The 26,578-nt window shown below is 37.1% G+C and overlaps 2 protein-coding genes across 2 annotated transcripts; one reads left to right on the top strand and one right to left on the bottom strand.

Moving 5' to 3' along the window:
- Positions 1 to 552: 552 nt before the first annotated feature.
- On the bottom strand, positions 553 to 4,670 carry LOC100889424 (U6 snRNA-associated Sm-like protein LSm1). The gene is made up of 4 exons (XM_030986328.1): positions 4,492 to 4,670; positions 3,062 to 3,130; positions 2,485 to 2,600; positions 553 to 1,939 (listed from the first exon to the last, which is right to left on the bottom strand). Exons 1-4 carry the CDS (start codon positions 4,535 to 4,537, stop codon positions 1,766 to 1,768), a joined length of 405 nt encoding a protein of 134 aa, XP_030842188.1. The 5' UTR covers positions 4,538 to 4,670; the 3' UTR covers positions 553 to 1,765.
- A 1,736-nt stretch (positions 4,671 to 6,406) lies between these two features.
- On the top strand, positions 6,407 to 25,098 carry LOC590165 (peroxiredoxin-1). The gene is made up of 7 exons (XM_011664757.2): positions 6,407 to 6,492; positions 6,599 to 6,764; positions 7,602 to 7,740; positions 8,186 to 8,321; positions 8,765 to 8,868; positions 15,530 to 15,695; positions 23,289 to 25,098. Exons 1-7 carry the CDS (start codon positions 6,460 to 6,462, stop codon positions 23,337 to 23,339), a joined length of 795 nt encoding a protein of 264 aa, XP_011663059.2. The 5' UTR covers positions 6,407 to 6,459; the 3' UTR covers positions 23,340 to 25,098.
- The last annotated feature ends 1,480 nt before the right edge of the window (positions 25,099 to 26,578 follow it).

The raw sequence follows: 26,578 nt of genomic DNA, 5'->3' as shown, positions 1-26,578 counted from the left end.
ATTAATACTAAAATATATATTTGTGTATAAGATATATATATATATATATATATATATATATATATATATATATATATATATATAGAAAGAGAAAGAGAGAAAAATAGAGAGAGAGAGAAAGAGAGAAAGAGATATTATACTGGGAATTTACATCATGGAGTGGGAATAAGCATCAAGAATTTTTCAAGATAGAAAAGAAAAAAAACAACCTTCAATCTTAAATTACTTTCATCATATCACCCAGTGTAACTGATGTTATCAATGACATCCATAATGTAATACCATTTAGAATGATTCTTTCTTGGAACGTGTCATTGTATTGGGATGTCATTCTCCTATTTTATAAATATACAATAAAGCCATCAAAATATTAATTATCTAATTTGAATATGACACAATGATGCTGTTTTTAAGTTTTAACATGGGTGATTCTTTTCTGCAACGTACATGTACATGTATGTTCATCCTAGTATTCCTTTTCATGATCAAATGTACATTTGAACAACTCAGAAAGCAATGGGAATGTCATGCTGTTGCCAACTTGTAGCCTTGTATCTGATCCAATGTATCTTTTAATTTCAATTTTTCAAACAATATGAAAGTGAAATTTGTGTAACCAAAATAAAAACAACACAAACAAATTCAAAGTGCCAATTACTCTCTGCTCTCCTGTCCTTTTTTCACTCTCATAAATATCCACAAAGATTTTTACTGTGAGCAGCAAATTAATCATCTTTTTTTCAGAATGTTTTTAATGTGTATTGACCAAACAAAATTACAAAATCATTTCAAAGTAGGGGGAGGGTGGGGTAATTGTGGGCACAATTTGTTTCACCATGATATTACTATTAGGCATCTTCAAAGCAAACTGAAATTTGATACATTGACAACATATTTGCTGTAAAACAAGTGTAAGTACCATATACACCTACATAAATGAAGATAGATGGGTAACTGTAACATTTATGAACAGAAATGACATCTACTTTGGATACTTAAGAACTTGTTCCGAAGCCAACCATTCCTATTTAATATCCATTTGTTTAAGCCTCCAATTTCAATTTAGGAATTAAGGAAGAAATTACATTTTCTCATATATTTTTTTATTTTCCTCAATAAAAAACAACAACATATCTATTTTAGAACCAGTGCTTCTGGAACAAAATACATCCACAAAATTTATCCATTTTCCTGACTAGCCAGAATTGAAAACAGGTGGTCTCATTTTAATTGAGAATTTTGTCTCGTTCACTTAAAAAGAAATATCCTTAATAGGGCTAGAACATGTGCTCCACCAAAGAAATATGGTATATACTGCAATCTCCTTCATGTAATGTTCCTGTCCATGCTGATGAAAACTCCATGTCCATCTGTCAACATTCCTGCATTGATCTAACAAGTGTAGCATAATAAATTGCTAGTTTCACTTGCTATACTCACTTGCTACATTGTGTTCCCATTGCTTTTCCATGATTATAATACAGTACTCCATTTGTATTCAGTTTCTAACTGTCTGGCCCTTTTCAGGATTTCCATACAGCAGTCTACACCACCAAGTCATTAAAATAAACAGATGCATTGAGGTGAACTTGTAAAAGAAGTCTCCTTCAGATCACCACTGTGATAGCTTGAACTCCTTTTCCAATTGTGTGTAAGATAGAACAGGAGACTCAAGATCAACATGTTCCTTGCTTCAGTCTTCTTGCTCTCAAAGTTAAAAACTAAAATAGTCTCAAAAAGTTCTCTGATATCTGTTGCAATAGATTCATGGGAACTCATCAATGCCTTGTTCACCGTGGGGCTGGAGTCCTCTCTCTAAGAGCTTCTTATTCCTTGTCTTCTCTTCCTCCTGGTTCTTGAGCTGTTCATCTCTCTGTGCTTCAAGAATCTCATCAATAGAAACCTCCTCCAAGCTATGAGTACTCTCATTCTCTGTATCCTAAAATCAAGAAGAACCACAAAGAAATCATGTCAAATAGCACAGATTCTTTTTAAAGACAAAATGCAGGTAGACTTTTCTTAAAATAAGGATAAAAGATATATACACACTGTATCTCACAAGAAATGTTGTATTCAAACTTGCATATATTGATAAATCAAAAAAATTGGAAATTCCCAAGGAGGAGATGTCTTAGAAAGAACAGATAGCTTCCATCTATGTCATCCTCTCAGAGCTTTCAAAACTAATTGAAGTTTACTGATTTGATCTTGGACCAACTATAACTAGATGCAAAACAGAACACATTTCCCTCAAATCTATGACCATGACTAACAATAAATTTGAATAAAAGGTCCCAAAATATACATACACAAGAAAACTATACATGTTGGACAAACACCCCCCCCCCCCCCCGAAAAAAAGAAAAAAAAATCAACACAAAAACAACAACAACTACAAAACATTAATTCTTGGGACATTCTTGAAAGCTATTATTCCACAATGAAGATTAATTCAGAGATCAATACAGACAAGAGAAGACTCACTATTTCACCAAGGAGGACAACGTTCTCTCCTCTGACGACAAACACACCCCTTGGTATGTCTCCATACTGTCTGCCTACGTGTATCCTCTCAATGGTGCGGTGCAGTACAAGATTTGCTGTCAAGATAAAGAGAGATAAAATACATTTAAAGGCCCATCTGTACTAGTTTGGCTAAGAGGGATTAGACCACCCAGGAAGGTCACTGACAGGTGGCTATCTCATCAACTCAGCTCTCAATTAATATAAGAAAAAGAGGATCATGGGGGACCAATGGTTACTGATTAGGCATTGTTTTCTATATGGAGGGAGCAAGTAGCTAAAAATAATACAGTGGGCCTTTAAGGCAAATTTAAATCAAATTTAAAGAGTCCACTACTGAGTCCCAGCCTGCTGTTACGATATTTCTTTAACCATTTATAAATAATCTTAAGGCACTTGAGATAGCAAAATGGTACTAACGTTGCTGGAAATCTCTTTACTTTTCATGACGAAGAAGGAGAAGAAGAAGAAGAAGAAGAAGAAGAAGAAGAAGAAAAAGAAAAAATAAATAAGTTAGATAGGGTTGACTTTTACTTACCAAACTGATCAATACTCCGGAGAATACCTATCAGGGTCCTTCCATCTCTTAGTACAACCAGCAACTTTTCTAGAATGAAAACAATAATTTCAATATTTATATCTAGTTGAAAGTGTAGTAATTTTCATCCCTTTCTTAATCAAATGAAGCAAGAATGAGTTAAAAGTGTGATCTAAAGGAATTTTAATAAAGAAGTTTCAATATAGGCCTACTTAAATTTCTATATTTAATTTAAATAAAAAGTTAAGTTCATATTTACCTGAACTTGAGTCCTGTAGTCTGTACAAAGTGTTTAATTATGGTAGACCAAAATAAAAGCATGTCAGCTTGGTTCTTTAGGACCTCACTTTCGAGTAGTCTACAGATTGAAATATAGACCCTCCTCCCCCTATCTCTCTCATTCTCTCCTTGGGGAAACTGCCAACACTGAATTAGTCTGTTAAACGAGCATGTTACTGTTAACATGGTTAACAACATCGAATGAAGTTCCAAAAAATACATATCCTTGCACAATAAGAAAGAACCTTTCATGCAAACTCACACCATAATTCAAACAGACAGGTGACAGACTGAAGTGGAAATGAACCCGAAAAAATGAAATCAGAAAGTGTAATTAATCATTAATTCAATATTTATCGGGAAGACTTTGTTGCCCCTACGGAGATCTAAAAACAATAATTATCCACAAGGTTTTGTTGCCACTACAGAGATCTAAAAACAATAATTATCGGCAAGGTTTTGTTGCTCCTATGGAGATCTAAAAACAATATTTGTTGGCAAGACTTTGTTGCCCCTACTGAGATCTAAAAACAACAATTATCAGCAAGGTTTTGTTGCACCTATGGAGATCGAAAAGCAATAATTATCGGCAAGGTTTTGTTGCCCCTACGGAGATCTAAAAGCAATAATTATCGGCAAAGTTTTGTTGCCCCTACGGAGATCTAAAAACAATATTGGCAAGACTTCGTTGTCTGTATCGGCAATGAAGTCTCGTCAATAATTATTAATTTAGGAGTTCCGTATTGGCAATGAAGTCTCAAAAACAAAAACAAAACACATGTAACAAACTGCACGAAAATAACGGTTAAACAGAGCGAGAAATGCTAACCAGTTTTGATGAATGCGGTCGTTTACCATCGGTTAAACTTTTGACCGAGGCCTAATAATAACGACTTTTGACTCGGCTCTAATAACGAATTTTAACTCATGATCTTTATTTGGACATTTAATGATTATTTACTTCATTTTGAATATGTTTTAGTAGGGTATCTCCACGCAGGAGTTACGGGTCAAATTTTGGATAGGTTTCTGAACAAGCGCCCAAATGACTATGCAGACTAGTATCACACAGAATTCAGCATGTGGGACAACATTAATTACACTACACTCCTAGACAACCTCTACAAATAAAAAGCAGTTTTATAATTTACTATTGATTTCGTCGATCAAACTAGCTGTCCCTGGCATGTATTCCATCTTGTTGATCTCCCTGCAAACGAAGAAAACCCACCAAAACAGAGTCTAAGAATTGCTGAAACAGGAGGAGGAGCGGAATAAAATGAAAGTTCGGACCAGTTCGGTTCTTGGCGATACCATAATTTATTCAATTCGGCCAAAGTACTTTCAAGCAATAAACGCAGCTCGGTCGTTCCATCAGGAACCAAACGAGAAGGGGTTATTGGAATTTCCCCTTAAAAATAATTATGTAGAACCCTAAGCCTAATTGTTTTTTGTAATAATTGATTTCTTATATTTTATTCAGTGGCAGGTCCATATTCTTGAGGGGGGATCCGCCGCTGGACTTACCGGTAAGCTATAATGTTTCGAATATAGTACCCATGGCATCAGTTATAGACAGTGGGTAAAGAATGTCAAATAAGGAATAGTGCAATCAAGATTAGTGAGAGAAAGTGTTATCGCTCACTCAAGTTAACTGGAAATACAGCCAATTAACACTCATACGTTTTCAAAAAACAAATATCATCAATCTTCAGAAGGAAAAAGGGATCACTATTAACCCCCCCCCCCCCCGGGGAGGGGCCGGGGGGGGGGGGGGGGTTCTCACGTATATTGGGTATACGGGGATGTGCCGCCCGGAAGGGTGACTTTTTCAAGAAAGATCCTTAGACATGGGTCCCCTTTTCATTAAAAAAAAATCCTTAGACATGGGTCCCATTAAAAAAAAACCTCTTAGACATGGGTCCCTTTTTTCATTTATTCCTTTCCCCTCTTTTTTCAATTAAAACAGATGCTAGAGGTGCTAGCACAGTTGTGTTGCATGGTGTTTTCATCTTTATGTGTGTAAACTACATGTAGTATGGTACAGTTTACTATTAAGAATTTTATCTAGAAACTGCAAAATGAATGGCCATTGTAAAAAAAAAAAAAAAAAAAAAAAAAAAAAATTTAAAGTTTGAAATCCTTTGACAAGGGTACCTATTTACAGCAAAAGGACTCTTAGATGTGGGTTTGGGTTCGGAGGTCTCAGCCGCACACCCCCGCCCGACTATAATCTGAGTACCCCCCCCCCCCCCCGGGACCCCGAGACCCCGGGACTCAGACGCGTACACAGGGGGGGGGGGGTTTAGGGGGTTAAACCCCCCCTTTTTGTGTTTTTTTGTTGTTTTAATTATAAAAAAAAAAAAAAAAAAAAAAAAATTATGACCATGGCTGACCTAAAAAAGGTGACCTTACCCCCCCCCCCCCAACGAAGAAAAAAAAAAGTTAAAAGTTAAAGGTGCCAAAAATTTTGCAACGAATCAGCCCACCGCTGAATAAGGGGGGGGGGGGGGGTAAGAGCACATTTTTGACCGATATTTTGTTTAGTTTGGGAGGGAGGGGTAAGGTCACCTTGATTTGGTCAACCTTGGGCACAATTTTTTTAATTTTTAAAAAAATTATTTATCTTTTATTTAAAAAGAAATCGTGGGGGTGGGTTTCCTCCAAAACACATACATAAACAAAAATTGAAGGGGGACTCCCCTGCGTACGCGCCTGAGCTTAACTCAACCTTTGGTCGTAGCAGAACTTTAATTCATTGATATGAAAAATAATCAAAGCTGAATTAATATACGTCTGCATGCTCAGGCTAGATCATTGCATCGTTACTACGACTCAGATTCATGACTTTTATAGTTTCAAGTCATGAGCGCATTTTCATGTGTTTGACTTTTTGTTATAGTTTCGAGCCCATGGCCATGCAATGATCACAGAAGCTTTTGTATAATATCTAAGATCAACGAAATAGAGCCTTGATTGTCATACGGACACCCCGTCGAGATACCCCGTCGCTATATATAATATATTAGCCGAACATTATGGTTGGGCGAATTTTGTATTAGGCGATAATCACATCAAGCCGAATTTACTAGAAAACACCAAGGAAAAAAAAATCGAAGATGTCACTCTTTCACCAAATTTGTCGCCTCGGGGTAAGGCCGATTTAACATTATTCAATGTTTAAAAATGGCAGTAGTCTATATATTGCTGACAAATATTTATGAGTCTAAGTTCCATTCTTTTTTCTCATTTATATAGGTAACCGGTGCCAGAGCTACCCGATTTTGCTCTGGGTCTTTTTCAACGGTATGCTGTCGTGCAACTGTGCCGAAACCACTGGCGTCGCAACTGTTGCCGCCCTATGCTGCTGCTGCTGAACTTGGACCACGGGCATGGTCCTGCAACCAAAGACAATTATCCACAAGTAAGACGTATGGTCGAAGCTAGCAGGCATATACCAAAAATGTAATAACAATACTAGTCCAGAGAGAGACAGTAGAGAAGAAAAAATAAGTAGAAAGAGATAGAGAGAGACAAAATTAAAAAAAAAAAAAGGAGGGGGGGGGGTCATGATCATGGAGAGGGCGGATCGGATGAGGGTGGTCACGTTAAAACAATAAAAGAGAAGGAAAGAAGGTTCAAATTTATCTTCCTAAAGATTTCATAGAATTTTCCATTACTTGATTAAGAAAACGATGTCTGGTCTAGAATAGTTTTTAAAATTTTATAAACCGCTTTAAATCTGATGTCTTTAAAAATGATTTGCACGATGTGTTAAACTAAGTTTTGAATAAAGCTAATCTTTCTGGCATATCAAGATTTAATCTTAATGATTGTTCTTTTTCCTTCTTTTTCTTCTTTCTCTTCTTTCTCTCCTTTCTTTTCTGTTTCTTTTTTTATTTATTTTCTTCACTTCTCCTTTTCGCCTTCTCTACATTTCCCCCTCTTCCTTTCCTTTCTACTCCATATTGTTCACTCCTGCTCCTTTGCCTCCTCAATCTTTGTCTTTCTTCTGCTCCTTTTTTCTTCTTCTCTTCTCATCCCTTCATTTCCACTTCCTCATCCTTTTCTTCTTCTCCTCTTTCTCTTTTTTCCTCCTCCCTTATCCTCCTACTCCCTTCTCTTCCTCCTCTTTAATTTCTTCTCTTTCTTCTCCTCATGCTTCTCCTTCTTCATCATCTTTTTCATAATTTTCTTCCTCTTCTCTTTCTCCTACTTCATCTTCTTCTCCTCCTTCTCCTTCTTCATCATCATTCGTTAGGTTGCCAGCTGAATGTGGCTATTCAGGAGCCAGCCCCTGATTTTGAAGGTACAGCAGTGATAGACGGTCAGTTCAAAGAGATCAAACTCTCAGACTACAAGGGCAAATACCTGGTTCTCTTCTTCTACCCTTTAGATTTGTAAGTATGACAAAAATAAATTCATTTCAAATGAATGTATTCAAGTGCAGGCCTTGGTTCAGGAGTTTCAATAGATATATCGCAAAAGACAAAAGAAAGATATGTATATTTTTTAAAATGTACAACATGGAATAACAAATGATATGTTATCATTCGACATTGTAATGATAGATCAAAAGAAAGTCTGTTCAGGGCATGATAAAACAGCTTGCATAGGAGTGTAAGCAATTGACCAATCTGGCAAGTCATCACATCGCCATCACATCAAGAAAAGGCTCAAATGGGCTACCATCAGTTTATAACCTTCCACAATACACTCTGACTTTGTCATGCTACAAGTATATTTGCTTCATCAAATGCTGTTCTCGTTGAGAATTTTGTTGCCAGTATGCTAATAACAAGTCTTTAACATTTCTTTCTCTCTCTTTCTCTTTTCAAACTTCAGTACTTTTGTATGTCCAACTGAAATCATTGCCTTCAGTGATCGAGCAGATGAATTTGGAGCCATTAACACCGAAGTGGTAGCAGCATCGATCGATTCACATTTCTCACACTTGGCCTGGATCAACACACCTAGAAAGGCAAGGATTTACTCATTCAAAGAAAAATAACCAAAGTGGCCCACAAATTTGTTTTCATTTTGTCGGATTAAATATTTCTGATTTAAGAATGTGAAACATGCAAACTTGTTCTTACATTTTTAACCACCAACACCTTAGTGCTCAGAATGTTGAAGCCCGAATGAAAAAGTAGCATCCAAATTCAATCAAGTTAATGTCCATGTCATAGAAGAAATCTCTGAATTATTTTATTTATGTTTATATTATTCCTTTATAGATATTAGGTGGAATTGATATGTTTCCTAAATTGTCTACAATGTACTAGTATATAATGTGAAGAGAGTGGAGGTCTTTTTTAAAACCTACATTCTTCAGTTCATCCTCTGGGATGTTAAACATTTCCTGATGAATTGTGCTTATTCTTCTAATATTTCCATTGTAAATTTTCTCTCTTCCCAACGTAGCAAGGAGGTCTCGGCCCAATGAAGATCCCTCTACTGTCTGATATGAAGAAACAGATTGCTGAAGATTATGGGGTTCTACTGAAGGATGCCGGTGTTGCATTGAGGTATGTATGTCCAGGGGTTGATTTGAGGGGGGGGGGGGGGGGGGGCACATTACAAAAAAAATTCTGACAATCACAAAAGAAGGTTATGTTTTGCCGTGCATTTTTATTCCAAATATTGCTGACAAGGAAGCAAAAGAAAAATGATAAATAAAACAATTGAAAATGGGGCCATATTTTGGAGAGTGAGTGCCACTTTCATTTCAAAAGAAGGTCAGAGCATGGGCCCATTGTCCCTTCCTCTAAATTTGATTTGATTTGATTCGGTTTATTGAAATAAAAGAACATGCAGCTGGGAAGCTGAAATAATTCAATTTACAAAGTCAATATACAACACAATAAACGAACAAAATATGAATGACTTAAACGTACGACTATAAATTATGCAAAATGAGAATCAAATATTACATCAAAATCTAAATATATTACAAACATTAAATCAAAATCTGTGTGTACGCCAGGGCTGTGTGTACGCCAGGGCTGTGTATTATCACCACAGCTATTCAACATCATCCTAGAAATGGTTATGTTACATGCCACCTATGACACCCCTATTGGAATAAACATCCAAGGCCATCTGATCAACAACCTCCGCTTCGCAGACGACATAGTTCTTCTTGCATGCAACGAAATAGATCTCCAGTCCATTGTAGATTGTGTACAACAGTGGAGCTCAAACTTTGGCCTCAAAATTAATATTGCCAAGACAGAGGTCCAGGTCATCAGTAAACAGCAGCAAGACATTAACATCAGCATAGGTGGAACCAAACTACTACAGGTGGAAAAGTTTGTTTACCTGGGAGGTACCATCACTCAATCAGGAAAATGCACAGAGGACATAAAGAACAGAATTGGAAAAGCCCTGGGTGCTGTTCAAAGTCTTCACAGCATATTGACAGCCAAAGACATTAGAGATGTTACAAAACTTCAACTATATAAGGTACTCATCCTATCCATCCTTATGTATGGATCAGAAACATGGACACTGAAAAAAGAAGACGAGAACAGGCTCCTTACCTTCGAAATGATCTGCCTCCGAAAAATCTTGGGGGTAACCAGACTAGACAGAATAAGGAATACAACAATTCGGAAGACTCTAGGACTGGATGAAACCATTCTGGACAAAATAGCCAAAAAAACGGCTACGATTCTTTGGCCACGTTAACAGGATGAGACCGTCACGATACCCAAAGATACTCCTAACTTCTGATATCCATGGTGATAGACCCCGGGGCAGACCAGCCAAGAAATGGATAGATTGTATAAAGGCCGATTGTGCTACTAGATGTCTGGGATCCCTCACAGAAGCGACCAGAACATCACAAGACAGGAAGATCTGGCTTGACGTCATGAAGCAGAAGCCATCACACATCTCCCAGATGGTGCGGAAGGCTTAGGTCAAGGTCAAATCAAAATCTAAATATATTACGAATATTACATCAAACTCGAGATATATTACAAGTATTACGATAAAATTCAAATATAATACAAATATTAAAAACATTAAAAACCTTAAAAAACCTTCTGTGTCATCAAAAAAACAAGGGAGAGAGAGAGAGAGAGAAAGAGAAAGAGAAAAACGGAACTAGAAATGTATTGTGTGAAGAAAGAAAGAAAGAGGGAGAAGGTGATAATAGCTGAGGAAAGTGGTTAAGAAAAGAGAAAGAAAAAAGAAAAAGATGAGGATCTAAGAGAAGAGGAAGGAGAAGGGGTTTCACACAAAGCATGAGTAACATGATAAAGCACGAAATGTAACAACCTAAAAGTACAAGGATAATATTATCAAAAAGATATTGCACGAGGTAAAGTAATATGGGTATATTACATTGAAGAACAATAAAAATCAAAGTTATTAGAGGAAAGGTGCAATATGTCAACAACGTATTAAAGAGCATAATTATACAAGTAAAGAATTGAGAATACACAATAAGGCAATACACTTGCATGTAAACGGATAGTGATACACAGTAAAACTATTTGCTTATAAGGGGGAAGAAAGAAGAAAGAAAGAAAGACAAAAAAAAGGAAAAAGAAAATTGTGATGACCCTACTGACATTTCAAGGAATAGAGAAATCATGCATCTTATAAACGATAGAGAGGAAACAGATACGAATAGAAGAAGAAGAAGAGAGGGGAAGAGGGAAGACAAGAAAAAAGGGAGTATAGAAAAGTGAAAAATAAGATCAAAGAACAGGGAATATCCATGATAATAAATTTGCAAATTAAAGTGAACTGCATTATAGATAATCATTGAAGATCATTGCATTTTTACGTGTAATCTCAACAAAGTACCACAGCTATAAACAGTGAGAGAGATAAGTAGATAAATAAATAGTTGATATAGCTGCATTACAATGACGAATTCAAAACTAATGGCATTCAAGGAAAAGAAAAATCATGCATCTTATAAACAATAGAGAGGAAACAGATACGAATAGAAGAAGAGAGGAGGAGAGGGAAGACAAGAATAAAGGTAGTGAAGATAGTGTAGAATAAGATCAAAGAACAGGGAATATCCATGATAAATAGGTTTGCATATTAAAATGAACTGTATTATAGATGATCATTGAAGATCATTGCATATTACGTGAAATCTCACAAAAGTAACACAGCTATGAACAGTGAGAAAGATAAATAGATAAATAAATAAGTTGATATACTGCATTACAATGAGGAATTCAAAAGGACTGACAGAGAAGGGATAGTTGATAGCCTATATCTCTGCGTTCTACAAAATGGAATGTCAAGACTTTGAGAGTTCCGAAGTTGTAATCGCGTACGGGACTGTGATTGTCTGGTAGGGGGCAAAAAGTTACGATAACGATCAGACTGGAGCAAACCTTCACCAAAACGAAGGAGAAGCTCATTCCTTCTTAGTTCCAAGGAAGTGAGTCCATACAGGATGAGTTGCTTACTATACGAGAGAACATTGGGGAAAGCTATGCAGCGGAGGACACGTTTTTGAACCCGCTCAAGTTCATCAACCTGAGCCTTGGTGAGACTTGATCCCCAGACAGGTGATCCAAACTCCAACAATGGACGAATATAGGACTTATAGATGATCAATAAATCCTCTACATTAGCACCATTCTTTTTCAAGACGCTTAGGATGTACAATCTACGTGCAGCACGAGAGACCATGGTCTGGACTTGACGATCCCATTTAAGATTCGCTTGTATCACGATTCCAAGAAGAACTTGTGAGTCGACCCATTCTAAGCGACTTCCGTTGATGGTAAACGGTACTTTCGGTGGAGGATTTCTCAAGAAACTAAATCGCATGACTTTGCATTTCTCTGGTTTGGGCTTCATATCATTCACATTGCACCATTCACTCAGCGCATCGATGTGGGTTTGTAGGGAACTTTCTTGTGATTTATGAACAACTTCCAACATACTGAGGTCATCCACATACTTCCACCTATCCTCAGTAGTAAGGGCCGCATCGTTCACCATAACGAGGAAAATGATCGGACCCAATTTGGTCCCTTGGGGGACGCCGCAAGTGAGGTTCAACGATGTTGAGGTTTTACTCTGGTACCTCACTGTTTGAGAGCGATCGCTGAGAAAGCTGCACACAGTTGGTAGGATAGAGGCGTCTACACCTATTCCAATAAGCTTTTCAATTGCAATTCTGTGATTAACTAGATCAAAAGCCTTCATGAAGTCTACTGTGCAAAGGTTTACATGACATCCCTGTTTGTCAAGATTACTTTGGATGACGTCTAACATACTTATCAAATAATGTTAACAGAGCTACCTTTAATATTTCCGAATTGAGAAGGATCTATGTGGGATTTCAAATCTGACATTATCCAGTCCGCCAAAAAACTCTCAAAGACTCTAGCAAAAACAGAAGTGATGGATATCGGGCGGAGTTGAGAAAATTCAGATGCTCGAGGAACCTTCGGGATTGCACATACTGAGGCATTCTTCCATTTTCGGGGAAAGCATCCGGAGCGTAGACAATGGTTGAAGATCTTGGTAAGGGGCGCGGAAAGTTCTAAGGCAAACTCTTTAACTAAACGGACGGGAATATCATGCGGATGAGCGGCCTTCGAAGCATTGAGACGCTTGAGACGAGCATACACTTCATTATCCCGGATCACAGGGGGTGATGATGGCGCCGGAAGGTACGCAGGTAAAGTTGACAAATTCAAAGGAGGTAACTGCGTACATATACCAGTGAAATATGAATTCAAATCATCAGCTAATTGTTGAGGAGATTTTTCACTTTAAAATTTCAAAGGTTGTTTGGTGAAACCAACGAGAGAACGTATCTGGCGATGCCACTTTCCAGGTTCGGAGTGTTTCAGACATTCAATCTTATTTCTGTAGTAACTCGACTTCGCATATTTGATGTTTCGTTGAACCTTATTTCGAAGTTTTCGATAGGTATCCATGCTTCCTTGTTTGTAAGCAGCATCTCGTTTTATGATGGATTGTCTAATTATATTATTGAGCCAGGGTTTGTCCCTATTCTTACGCTTAACAGTAATTTCTGGGAAGCATTGTCTGTACTTACTCATAAGGGTGTCGAGTAAAACGTTGACTTCATTATCTGGATCGTCCAAATTACACAATTCTTCCCACTGGTGGACAGTAATCCATTGACCAAAAGAGCGCACCGAGGAATCGCGAAAAGGTCTAAACTTGACATCTGGTGACCTATCGGACTGAATCAATTCATGTGGATGAACAATAACAACTCGATGGTCACCACTGGAGATTGGGGCGCTAACAATGGGTTCGCAGAAATGTTCTGGAATACTAGTAAGGATTTTATCCAAGATTGCATTATCCCGAGTAGGTTGATTAACTAGTTGTGTCATAAGTGTGTGTTGCTCGATGATTTCTGTGCGGAGATCGTTGAAGTCACCCAGGACAAGGATAGCAGCATTGTCAGTAGAATTAATAACATCCTTAATCCGTATGATGTGATCGATGATGTCATTTTGGTAAGGTGAACGAGGGGGTGCATAAACTACACCGACATATAAGGTTGATTTCAAACGAACATTGGCTGACGAAGTCAGTTTAACCCACAAAACTTCCAGATGAGCTGGTACATGCTCCTCAAATACTACCCTAGAATTGATGTCATCGCGAATGTAGAGGGCCACCCCTCCACCTCTTTGTGCAATACGGTCACGATGTAAATTGTAACACGAAGCAGGTTTATCGGCTGTAAACCAAGTTTCTGTCACGGCTATGACATGTATAGACTTGTGTTGCGTGGAGATTGTTGCTTCAAAATCATCAAACTTGTTTGAAAGTGACCGCGCATTAACAAGTAAGATCGATGGGAGAAAACCTCTTTGGCCATTGCCATGGGTATTAATAACTTGCAAAGTACTAGATTGAAGCGAAGAATTGGCAAATCGTTTACTAAGTTCATGAGATTGATTAACAACTTGAATGCGACGTCGTATCTTTCTGCCAGCACGACGTCCGCGTCGACGTTGTATACCCAGATTACAAACATTCAGATGCACTTCGTTGGAGACATGAACACTTTCTTTACGCAACTGTATTAGTTCGGATTTACTATATTGTAATTTATGCAGGGTTGTTCCAGTAACAGCTTTGTCACATGACATAGCGCCAGTCAATACAAGGAAAATCAGTGTAGCGAGAACAAGAAGAATCGCTAATTTGCATACACACGGAAAAGTATGGCGTGACTGGATGTCACCAAACGTACACGTATCTCTACTACACGGGGCAGGAGAGCGTTGAATCCGACGTTTGTACATGTTCACTCACAAAAATCAAACAGTTAAAACTAGGAAAGTTGGTCTTCAAGCAGAATCAAAGTTACTCACATGAATCGATGAAAGCAGATAAAAAAGATGACACAGAACGTTTCAGATGAAAATCGATGTATTTGAAAGAAAAATGAAAATAAGTCCAAACATATCAGAGCGTTCAAAAAAGACAGGCAGCAGCTAAACAGCGCCCTCACATCAATTAGCCATTATGTCTGTCTGTTATGTCATCGTAATGCTGGTAATGCTTTGTTCAAGTGATTGCTCATAGGACTTGCTCTTGGAAAGGTTTTACAGAATTTAAGGTTGATGATCATGACAGTCTCAAAGAGAAAACCAAATTTTTTTTTTTCTTCCAAAAATATATTTTCTTTTCTTTATTACAGGACCTATAATAATATACTCTCCGTAATATGTTTTGAGTAATGTCCCAACTTAGAGAAAAAGAGAAATAAGTGATATTCTTTGTACACGACAAACGGTAGAGTTACATGTATCTGTCACTAAGTCACAATCCACTGACAAAATTGCAAATCTGAGATTCAAATAGCTGTAGTCATCTCATATTTGAAATATTCATAATTTTCTTATGATTGACTTTAAGCAAATTTTACTCTTTCTGTTTATATCCTTTTTTTGTTGCTTTCATTAAATGAACTTATTAAGAGAGTTGGATTGCCCTGTAAGGGTTGTTCGGTATAGTGTTTGAACAGGGGTAAATTTGATTACCGGTAGGGTAGGATAAACATATACAGATTATACACCCCTTCCTCTCTCTCTCTCTCTCTCTCTCTCTCTTACAGTGTCACTGTAATTTATCTGTCTGTCTTCCTGTTGTGACTCTTGCATTTCACTTTCTCTGTGTTTATCTGACTCTCTTTCTCTCCCATCACAGAGGGTTATTCCTGATAGACCCAGAGGGTGTGGTACGTCACATGAGCATCAATGACCTTCCTGTTGGACGTTCAGTGGACGAGACTCTTCGATTGGTCAAGGCCTTCCAGTTTGTTGCTGAGCACGGAGAGGTTTGTCCTGCCGGCTGGACACCAGACTCTGAGACCGTAAGTACCAATCTTCATTGATGTATAAGCCCTCTTTGGCAATATCTTAGATTTGACTTGATAATTAACTAACATTCACCCATATATTTTCTAGATGTTGGAAATGATTAAAAATACATCTGTACACTGACTGAACCTTTGTGTTTTTGCACTATAGGAGTAAAGACAAAATGCTTAAACCATTTACTTATTATGATTAGCCTGTTACTTCACAAACATACTGTGTTTTTAGTATATTGGCGATTGTCCGTCAGTGGTTGAATGATTTTTTTTTTTGTACAAGTGCTTTTAAAAGAGCTTTCATGACTACACTCCCTGTGGTCTTTTTACCCAAACTGTCTACCTCCCTCTAATGGCCAAAACTTATAAAGTTTACTTTATAAAACCACATTGATCTCCAACTGTGATGTAAGAATACCATCAGAAGAATTCTATGAAATCAAAATCTTCTGCAACCACATGAACAAAACGCCCTATACTACTGAGATAACTTGTAGAGTAACAGTTTCAGTTAATAATTCAAATCATTGCTTTTAAATGGTGTTAAAATATTTTGCATTAACTGCTTTTTAATTTGGCTATTTTTGGTTTTGATTTATATTTGATATTCTGATAGAAAAGACAGAATTAGAGTTTTTAAAGGGTTTTAGATAAAGTGCATTGATTGATGGAGGTGGTTAGGAGACATCGAAGAGCTTTGGGGTTGATGGAGAATCAGGGTTGAACATGATGAATATTTGCTTCATTCAGAATTGGAGTGAATAAGCTAGGCTATAAATACATTGATTGATTGGCTAAGAGTGTCCTACTTCTTCAATGATTCCTTTTCTCGTATGTCTACATCCTTTTTCTTTCTTTCGTTCCATCTCATTCTCTATTCCATTCCTTTCTTTCAATGATAGATAGATGGAGAGAGAAGGATAGCAGATCTGCTACTCTTCTCTTTCTCTCTCTTTCCCTCTCTTTCTCTGTCTCTTATTCTATTTTCTATGTTCCTACTCCATCTCTCTGTCTCTGGTTCTCTCTTACTCTCAGCTTCCTTATCTCTCTCTCTCTTTTTCTCTTTCTTTCTATCTCTCTCTCTATCTCTCTTTCTATCTCCCTTTCTATCTCCAACTGTTATTACTCCATCTCTGTCTCTGTCTCTGTCTCTCTCTCTCTCCTCTCTCTCTCTCTCTCCCTCTTTCTCTTTCCTTCTCTAGCTATCTCTATCTCCAACTGTCTCTACTCCATCTCTCTCTCTCTCTCTCTCTCTCCCTCTATCTACCTCCAATGGTCTCTACTCTCTCTCCCCCCCCCCCCACTCTCTCTCTTTCTATCTCAACTTTTTCTACTCTATCTCTCTCTCTCTCTCTCTCTCTCTCTCCTCTCTCTATCTCCAATGGTCTCTACTCTCTCTCCCCCCCCCCCCCACTCTCTCTCTTTCTATCTCAACTTTTTCTACTCTATCTCTATCTCTCTCTCTCTCTCTCTCTCTCCTCTATCTATCTCCAATGGTCTCTACTCTCTCCCCCCCCCCCTCTCTCTCTTTCTATCTCAACTTTTTCTACTCTATCTCTATCTCTCTCTCTCTCTCTCTCTCTCCTCTATCTATCTCCAATGGTCTCTACTCTCTCTCCCCCCCCCCCCCAACTCTCTCTCTTTCTATCTCAACTTTTTCTACTCTATCTCTATCTCTCTCTCTCTCTCTCTCTCCTCTATCTATCTCCAATGGTCTCTACTCTCTCCCCCCCCCCCCTCTCTCTCTTTCTATCTCAACTTTTTCTACTCTATCTCTCTCTCTATCTCCAACTTTTTCTACTCCATCTCTCTTTCTATCTCAACTTTTTGTACTCCATCTCTCTCTGTCTCTCTCCATGTGTGTCTCTCTGTCTACGGTTTTCTCTCTCTGTCTCTGTCCCTTTCTCTATCACAACATCTCTGTAAGATCAATTTACTTCCTTTGTCTCTCTGTCTGCTTGTCTGGCTCTCCTTTTCTATTGTCATTTCCCAAGTCTCTCTTTCTTACCACATGACCTTGACCCTGAGCCCTGTGGGAGGGGTTGAGTCTTGTGTAGAGTGGACAAGCTCATGTGTGATTGGTTGCTTTGCATCAAACATTCTGGCTTTGTGAATTACTGATTACATTTTGGCCATTTGCCAAGTTTTGACAACCCACCCAGACAGTTAACAATGTGGTAGTGACATTCTCTTGGCACAGCCCCTTAACTGTTTTTTAAATAAGAAAATCAGTTTAACATTGGACCACCTGGAAGAATCTGTGTTATTGTTAGCCTATAATCTAGGCGGAGTGCCGAGCTTTTTTCTTTGCTGCTAGACTAACCTTAAGCAGAACGTCTGATACGGCGAGACTACGAACCGTGAGCCGCGAAGCGGCTCACCGCCTATAATCACTGGTCTAGCTAATCAATATTCATATATATTCAAAATGGCGGATCTATGAATCATTCAACAGCCCTACCAAATAAGGTACACCTATGTTACGTTCGACCAATCAGATATAAGAAACCATGATCATAGAATCCGTGGTCGCGTAGAAAATCACAGCACAAGGGGATTGCTTGGTATATTGCACTCTTTCCAAAACCAGTAGGTAATGCAACAAAAATATCCCTGCCGGCTTCAATAACGCTACGAATACCGGATTCCTGCAGTTCTCTGAATTTTCCATTAGGAATGCCTAGTTTGTTGGCCGCATATGATAAACTTTCTCGCAGAAGATCGTCGTCGCATGAACTACCCGCCATCTTGGATGAAGAAAATGACGTAATGTCACGTGATTTATAATATGCATATGCATAGACTCTTCTCCATACGTGTTTCTGATTGGTTGAGTTCATTTCGTATTCATGAGGTTTTTTCGTACGAAAAACTGCCACGGATTCATGGTCGATAATAAAAAAACAACGACTAAAGCTAGACCAGTGATTATAGGCGGTGAGCCGCTTCGCGACTCACGGTTCGTAGTCTCGCCGTATCAGACGTTCTGCTTAGGGTTAGTCTAGCAGCAAAGAAAAAAGCTCGGCACTCCGCCTAGATTATAGGCTATGTTATTGTTGGCTTTTACATCACACATACCAAGTACAGTATACATTGTAAGACTATATAATTCTTACTTGCACTATCCGGTGCATATACAATAAGGATATTTCAACCGTTTTATAGAATAATTTCTTTCAGAGTTAAGATAGTGTTTCAGTCTTCATTTCTTTAAAATATGATACCAGCCTGTTTATTTGATATAGACTTGATACTTGATCCAAATGTTGCTATGTAGTTTCAGTAGTACTTCTGTCATGAGTTATAAATGCAATGTTAACTACTCTCGCAGTCAACTTAAAAGCAACTGATAAGTAGACTAGTTGATGTATCTGAACACACTGGCATTGCATTATTGCCCACTAGTCGGAAATTGGATTCCCTGCGCAGGATTTTATTTTTTTATTTCTATTCTTTATTCTTTCATTCTCTCCTGAAGCAATAACTCATAGAATGCCGGGTTATGATTTGTGAGGTTTTATTCATAACAGCTATAGTGATATAGGATACATATTATTTTTCATGTGATTTGTACATTTTAATTTCTTGGTTCTTAGAATACAAGTCACGTAGTTTATGCACGTGATGGATATCATGGTATCCTGTAGTGCCTACTTCCTGTCAAAGGAAGCCTGGACCAACCTTGGGCCAGAGTAAAGAGAACCGGTTGTTTAGAGTTGATACATACTATCCATCCTCTGTTAGTGTTATGAAAACAAAGAGATGTCAACATGTATATAATGCTCTACTAAAGATAAAGTTTATTACTGGTCATACTTGTGGATTTCATTATGAAAGAAATTCTTTAGAAGAAATTTATAAATGATGAATATGTTTATGTAGTACATGAGAGTTAATGAATATTGTAAGATTTTGGAGAGCTGCACACAAATATGGATGTATGGGACTACACTAATATGTGGTGGGTTAAGTTTGGGCTCTCTCTCGTCATATCTGTAAAGCAATCATTCTCAAGGGACTTTTTTACTACGATATTCTTCAGGACTGACATCAAACAAAATACAAATCTTATCCATTATTGTTCATCATTCTCAGATCTTAGTCTTCTCTTTAAACTCCTTAATGTCATCTTATTTCTCCAGAGTTGAATCCTGTTATCATATAATCATACCATTGTTTCTAGAGTCTTAGTACTTCCTATGGTGAACATTAAAGATAAAGACCAGTTATGGTCATGCGATTGCATTGTGAAAGAAACATGGAATCGATCAGAAAAGGTTGATCATCTAGCATATAAGTATTGGTGTGTACTGCAAGGTTCTGGAATCATCAAAATGATAAGAAGTTTGGCCCAGTCTTTGTAAAGTTACAAGCACTGTACACAGAAAGATGTATATGGGCCTACGCACACGTGCGCGACACATACGTTTCTTTCTCACAGTCCAAGAGATAAACTAATTTACCAAATATATCAATTAGTAGGCGGTTTCCCTGCAAAATTTGTATCATCATGTATTAGTCAAAACATATTCTTTCACATGATTGGTAATAAGAGCTTCCATTTCATTTTTTTAAATTGGGGTGTTTCCAATACTGGTCTTTACCTTTAAACTCTCATGATGAAATGCCTGTTGAGAGCCAGAAGGGTGTTGACCCGTAGTACCATTATATTAGAGATGTATACACCCCCTTCTAGCTCAAATCAGGCATGTACAGTATGTACAGAATCTCCTTGCTATCATGAAAGATGAAGTATTCATATGGAGCTTTTGAGAATGTGAATGGTGGTGGTTATTTTACCTGACTGCTAAGAAAGCATAAATGCTTGTAAGTAAGCAACCAGACGGCCGACGGCTTTAGGTCCTCTCCGAGGGATTTGGTAATGAAGGGCACTGGCGCATTACCTTGGTTTAGAAAATTCGAACCCGGGTCACCGGGTTACGAGACCACTTTTCTACCGATAGTTGTTCTAGTTGAAATTATGTCTGAAATATAACAAAGGTACAGGGTGTATTATTGGATTTTGGGAAGGGTAATAATTTGTATTGATATTATTGTTTGAGATTTGATTACTGTTTACCAGTTGACTAAATTGCATTATTTGATAATGAGTACTACATATATTTTTTGCCAGAAATATGAACTAATAATCTGGTCCATCTACAAAGTGTATGAAGTTGAACTGTAATGTTACAGTTGCACTAAAGAAAACAGTTTACATGTGCTTTATTTCACACTGCATCAGCAACTAATCTGAATGGGGCAGTCTCATTAAGTTGCCAGGGCAACACAATATGTGATGATTTGCCACATTGTCACAAACATTTGTCCAAACAATCCCAAGTCTTGTGTATTTCTCCAGAAGTGGAAATGACTTGATTGGAAGAGAAAATCAAATAAGAGGTGGGGACCTTGAGGTAATGTTTGTTTTCATGTAATAGTAACTAGGTGGGAAGGGTTCCTTGACGTACATGTAGTTTATAATACAATTGTGCTACTTGTGTAAGGATGTAAGGTGCATTACAGTGAAAGTTGCTTCTGGATACATGCCAAGGGTGCGTAGTACTTTCAGGTGGTGTTTCTCAATTCTCACCCATGTTTGGTATCTAAGGCTCCCCAAAACCATGCCATGAGATTGATTTGTTTTGATTGACAAATGGCATGCTGCTCAAAATTTTAAGGTGCTGCTAGGCCTTCACATCTCCCGTAGAGAGAAAAGAAAGGGTTTAAAGGTAAAGACCAGTTATGGTCATGCGATTGCATTGTGAAAGAAACGTTGTGGAATCGATCAGAAAAGGTTGATCATCTAGCATATAAGTATTGGTGTGTACTGCAAGGTTCTGGAATCATCAAAATGATAAGAAATTTGGCCCAGTCTTGGTAAAGTTACAAGCACTGTACACAGAAAGATGTATACGTGACACGTGCGCGGTATCTAGCCGGACCGGATAGATATGATGATTTACCAAATATATCAATTAGTAGGTGGTTTCTAGGCAAAATTTGTATCATCACATATTTAGCAAAAACATATTCTTTCACATGATTGATAATAAGAGCTTCCATTTCATTTTTTGAGAGGAGGGCGTTTCCAAAACTGGTCTTTACCTTTAAACCACCTGAATTACTCAAAGGGGACAATGACAAATCAAAATTGCATGTTGTTAAAAAACATACATCATCCATAATAACTATACAAGACACAGAAATTGCATCGAAGAAAGGTTAACTGAGTCAACTTTCTTGTGCATACACTCATCTATGTGCTTGTTAGTGCGCTGTCTAGGCTGCTATATGAATAACATTAGGAACCGACATTTTGAGTGTATAAACTGACAAGTTTTACAGAGGAAGTATATTTAATGATTATTTCTATGACAGGGTTGGTAGATCTATACACCAGAGCACTCTTGTCTTATAGAGTATAACAATTGATTTAGATTTGTGATTGATCCAACATGTGCCTTCGATTGCAAATGTATAAAATCCAACCCTTAGTACAGAGTTGCTATTGATATCAAATTGTGATTGACTTGAATTGATTTCAGGTGTGAAACGAGGTGTGTCTGTAGGGGGAAGAGGAAGAATGCATGAAAGCAATCCAGTTATACTGTTTTCACACTGGCAATATTTTGCTTAACCCCGTACTATAGGTGGGGTTAAATGGGGGGGGGGGGGGGGGGGGGTTAGCCCCACCTTTAGTCCAGGGTTAAGCTTATTCCACTTTCTTATCACACTGGCAAAAATTTGCTTAACCCTGTACTATAGGTGGGGTTAAATGGGGGTCTTATCCCCACCTATAGTCCGGGGTTAAGCCTATTCCACTTTCTGTTCAGGCTCGTATTTACCAAAGTGGGCTAGCCCCACCTATAGTACGGGGTTAGCTGGCCCTGCAAAAAAATATTTTGCAGGGCTAACCCCGCAATTGTGGTGCTAACTCCGGCTAACTCTGCAATTGCGGTGCCAAGCAAGTGAATGAGAACAGAAACGAAAAATAGTCCAGGACTACGCAGTGGAGCGAATTAATGAATATTCACGCTATGGCTAGTACGGGGCTAAGGAATTGCAGTGAGAAAAACAAAAAAACTTAGTCCAGGGTTAAGGATAGTACAGGGCTTAGCAAAGTATGGGGGGTTAAGCAAAACAAGTGTGAAAAGAGTAGGAGTTGACTAGACTTTGAAGGGATGATTAAAGGATTAAAGCTCTCATAAACAGGATATTTTTTATCTAAAGTTTGGGTTTCGAGGATATCATTGACAATCATTTTAGTCTGTTGTACCAGGATGTTGTACCTTCCTTGTTTAAACACTTAGTAATGTGAGCTCATTAAGATTATATGTTTTGCTGGTTACTGTGATGTTGTAAAGAAGTTCAATGGCCAAAAGCTATATTAGATCTGATGATCTATTGATACACTTTCTTTCTCTCCCCTTCTCTGTCTGCCCCCATCCCTTCCTCGCTCGCTTGTTCTCTATCTCTCTCTCTCTCTCTCTCTCTCCCTCCCATTCATTTGTTCATCTGTACCTATTGTTTTCCAATTTAGCAGATTTTATGATATTCTCTTGTTCTTATTTTTTTTTCTTCTTAATTCAGATCAAGCCAGATCCAGAGGGTTCAAAGACATACTTTGAAAAAGTGAATTAATCCTGTCCACCCTGACCACCCTGTCGTACCGACCCTACATGTTCTGTCAGTGTTTGCCTTATTTCTTTTCAATCCAAGGAAAACAAATCTCAGACAATTTCAAAAACATTTATCATGTATGCATCAGATGCCATCGTAAATTGAGGAAGTGAAATATTCCTGTCAACACTCTAAATCTTATTCATGCCAATCCTGAATTACTCTCAGATATTTTCACTAACAATTTTGATGTGTGCTGTAATTATGTTCATTAGGTCAAGCCATTGTAAACTATTTTATACCCGATGACCGCCTCATTAATTTATTCATGTGAACTTGTATTATTTCTCTGTAATTTTATCCTTTGTTCACCCTGTACAAAAAAGACGTTGATTTTTTTATCCACTTTTAAGATTTCACGTTTCCAAAATGTCGAAACTCATATTTTATATGACTGAAAAAATTGAGTTCAAATTAAGTTGATGCTAAAGTCAATATTTGGACATCAACAATGCATTGTATTTTTACTGACCAGTCATTTGCCATAATGAGTGGATCAATTTTTTAAAATCACGGGTACTTGTTCTTCTATTTTGTGTAGTGTGTCATTGAACACATGTTGATTGTGAAAAAAATAATCAACTTCCAAATGAGATTTGAATGTGATGTAATCCAACATGATTTTATCTTTAAACGTACATATAAAGTACATGCATTACATTGACTCAGAAATATGAGGATCATACAGTATTTTTAGAGACAAAGGCTCAAGTATTCAAGAAAAATATTCTGGTTCATTCATTGTTGACATACCTGTCTGTTGATTCATTGTCTTTTGTGTGTGATTAAAGCAACTGTTAATAAAAAGTGCTTAGAGACATCTATATAAGATGTATTAGGCTCTGTATAAATTCAGAATAATATAATTGTTGTTATTGCTATTGTTAATTGACGAAAATTGTATTCAGTATTACATTCAGTGTGTACCCTTGCCTACCCTTACAGTCCTCCCAACTGTCTTGCGGTACTTGTCTTTAAAAGAGATAAATGCAATCAAAGTTTTGTTTATCACCGTGAGAGAAATCATTTGAATGCAGATTATTGTTGATTGGCAAAATTGCATTCAGTACATGTATTACATTCAATGTGTACTCTTGCCTACCATTCAAGTTCTCCCAATTGTTTGCAGTAATATTCTTTAAAAGAGATTAATATAATAAAATTTTATTACTGTGAGAGAATCACTTGAATGCAAATTATTCTTATTCATATCACGATAAAAGCGATATATAGGCAATATCTGTCCATGTGAATATGAAAAATATACATTTTGATTGTTTTATATAGAAGTATCATTGATAAATGTAGGGAACTGGAATGATTCGACATAATCCTTGGCTTGTCAAATTCAGATATAAATTCATCTATTAAAAGACTATTACTTTGTGTTCTTTGTGGTAATATGATAAAGTTACCAAGTAACATATTGGATTGAATAAATATATTAGTTGCTGCTCTTGAACTGGCATACATTTCATTTTTCTGTTTTGATTAATCATTGATGTTGGGCATTATTCTGACTGAAATTGTTCTCAAACAAGGCATTATCACCCTTTGGTCAATGTCTTATGATTATTTGCAATGGGCAAATATGAAATAGAAGTGGCAGTCAAGTTTTCTTTTTTTCTTTTTCCTTTTTCGAACCAATTATTTATTGATCTCTGTCCCTCATTATTGTACCCAAGAAAATGATCAATAAAAAACTAGAGTGCTGATTGAAGCAATTTGAGTCTTATTTCCTTTTGTATACTTACTAAGTGTAAATGAATGTTTCTAAAGCTGTTTTTGTTCCATGTTTTTTATGTTTCACATCTTCCCTTTTTTTGCAGAAAGAGAGAGGAGATTGTTAGAAAGTGGCAAAGGAGAAATAGAGTTAGACCTATAAAAAGGGAGTGCGAATGAAAGAAAATGGTACACACACATATATGAAGGGTGAAAGACATGGAAGGAGAATAGGAATGGTAGAAAGAGAAAAGGAATGAGAAAGAAAGCAGGGGAAATAATAGTGAGAGGGAGAGAGAGAGAAAGAGAGGAGGGGGCGGGGGGAGACAAACATGGACGAGGGGGAGGGAGAAATACAATTATAGAAAATAATAAATGATAAAAAAATGTTTATATGAAATAAAGAGAAAATACAAAAGCGATCTTCCTTGTTATGATATTTTAATATGCATATATATAGTTTGATTGAATATATTCTCAACTTATAAGGGTATTGAGGTAACGATTATGTACCAGATATTAATGTTTTGTTACTGTACAGCATTTACAACTTTGCATGTTAGTAATACAACATATGGTAAAAAGATCCTTAAAAGTATGCAGCATAAGAAAATACGATAACATGTTGGGTATTTTGAAGTAATATAGCAATTAAAGATCTGTACATGCATATATTAATTAAATATGAACAAGGAATTCTCAGTACCGTTTGAACCGCAACATAATGTAATCTTCTTCTGGATCTTAGTGTAAGTTGTGCGATGCAGCAGTGCTTCAAATAATTGTACCAAATTGAGGTAGATTACACTCTATAAAATGATACATACTGGCCTACATTTGAACATACTTAGCATACAATTCTTTCTTTTTTCATTTGGTTGAGGGAGAATAACTACTTCAGCTCATATTTTTTATGATCTGTAAACTAATTTTGCGGAAAGTGTCTATCATTTATCATTTAAAACCAGGCGTTTACGGCCTCTTTCACTTGACTCCATTTGTTATCATATGATTACAGCAAGGCAACGTCGTCAATAGATTATTACAATAACATGGTTTTGCGAAATTCTGAAGTATTTTTCATTGTCAGATAGGACCTTTATTGTAAGAAAACTATTATTCTATATCTTAAAAAAACAATGAAAATGCTAGGTCTAAAGTGTTCTCATTATCCTGTTTTCTGATAATTAAGTTACACCTGAGTCAAGTTTAAAGATCGTGTCTGATTCTATGACTTACTGAAATACTGTAGGGTATTTCCTGAAATAAATCTCGTACTATATTTCCTCTTCAGTACTCTGTATCATGTATTTTATCTTAACATTGCATTTAATCGCATTTCAACTCACGGGGTACCCTTTACACACTCTGAAGTACATGGCTATCAATAATAGTGCTGTCAGTTAAAACAGCTAGGTGGAAAATATTACCATACATTCGTTTAATTTACAAGTGAAATTATCAATGGCTTAGTTCCG

The sequence above is a fragment of the Strongylocentrotus purpuratus genome, unplaced genomic scaffold (assembly GCF_000002235.5).
Source record: "Strongylocentrotus purpuratus isolate Spur 01 unplaced genomic scaffold, Spur_5.0 spur5_scaffold_15, whole genome shotgun sequence".
NCBI classification, from domain to species: domain Eukaryota; kingdom Metazoa; phylum Echinodermata; class Echinoidea; order Camarodonta; family Strongylocentrotidae; genus Strongylocentrotus; species Strongylocentrotus purpuratus.
Note: the sequence above shows the minus strand (reverse complement) of the source record. Positions and strands in the feature narration are given on the sequence as shown.

Bases quoted from the DNA above. Each gene is read 5' to 3' on its own strand.
- LOC590165 (XM_011664757.2), top strand. From the start codon at position 6,460: ATGTCACTCTTTCACCAAATTTGTCGCCTCGGG. The intron at 7,741-8,185 runs GTAAGTATGACA...TTCAAACTTCAG, and splicing joins TTCTTCTACCCTTTAGATTT to TACTTTTGTATGTCCAACTG. The intron at 8,322-8,764 runs GCAAGGATTTAC...TTCCCAACGTAG, and splicing joins GGATCAACACACCTAGAAAG to CAAGGAGGTCTCGGCCCAAT.
- LOC100889424 (XM_030986328.1), bottom strand. From the start codon at position 4,537: ATGGAATACATGCCAGGGACAGCTAGTTTGATCGACGAAATCAATA. The intron at 2,601-3,061 runs GTAAGTAAAAGT...TTATCTTGACAG, and splicing joins CCGGAGTATTGATCAGTTTG to CAAATCTTGTACTGCACCGC. The intron at 1,940-2,484 runs GTGAGTCTTCTC...TCTTGATTTTAG, and splicing joins TTGTCCTCCTTGGTGAAATA to GATACAGAGAATGAGAGTAC.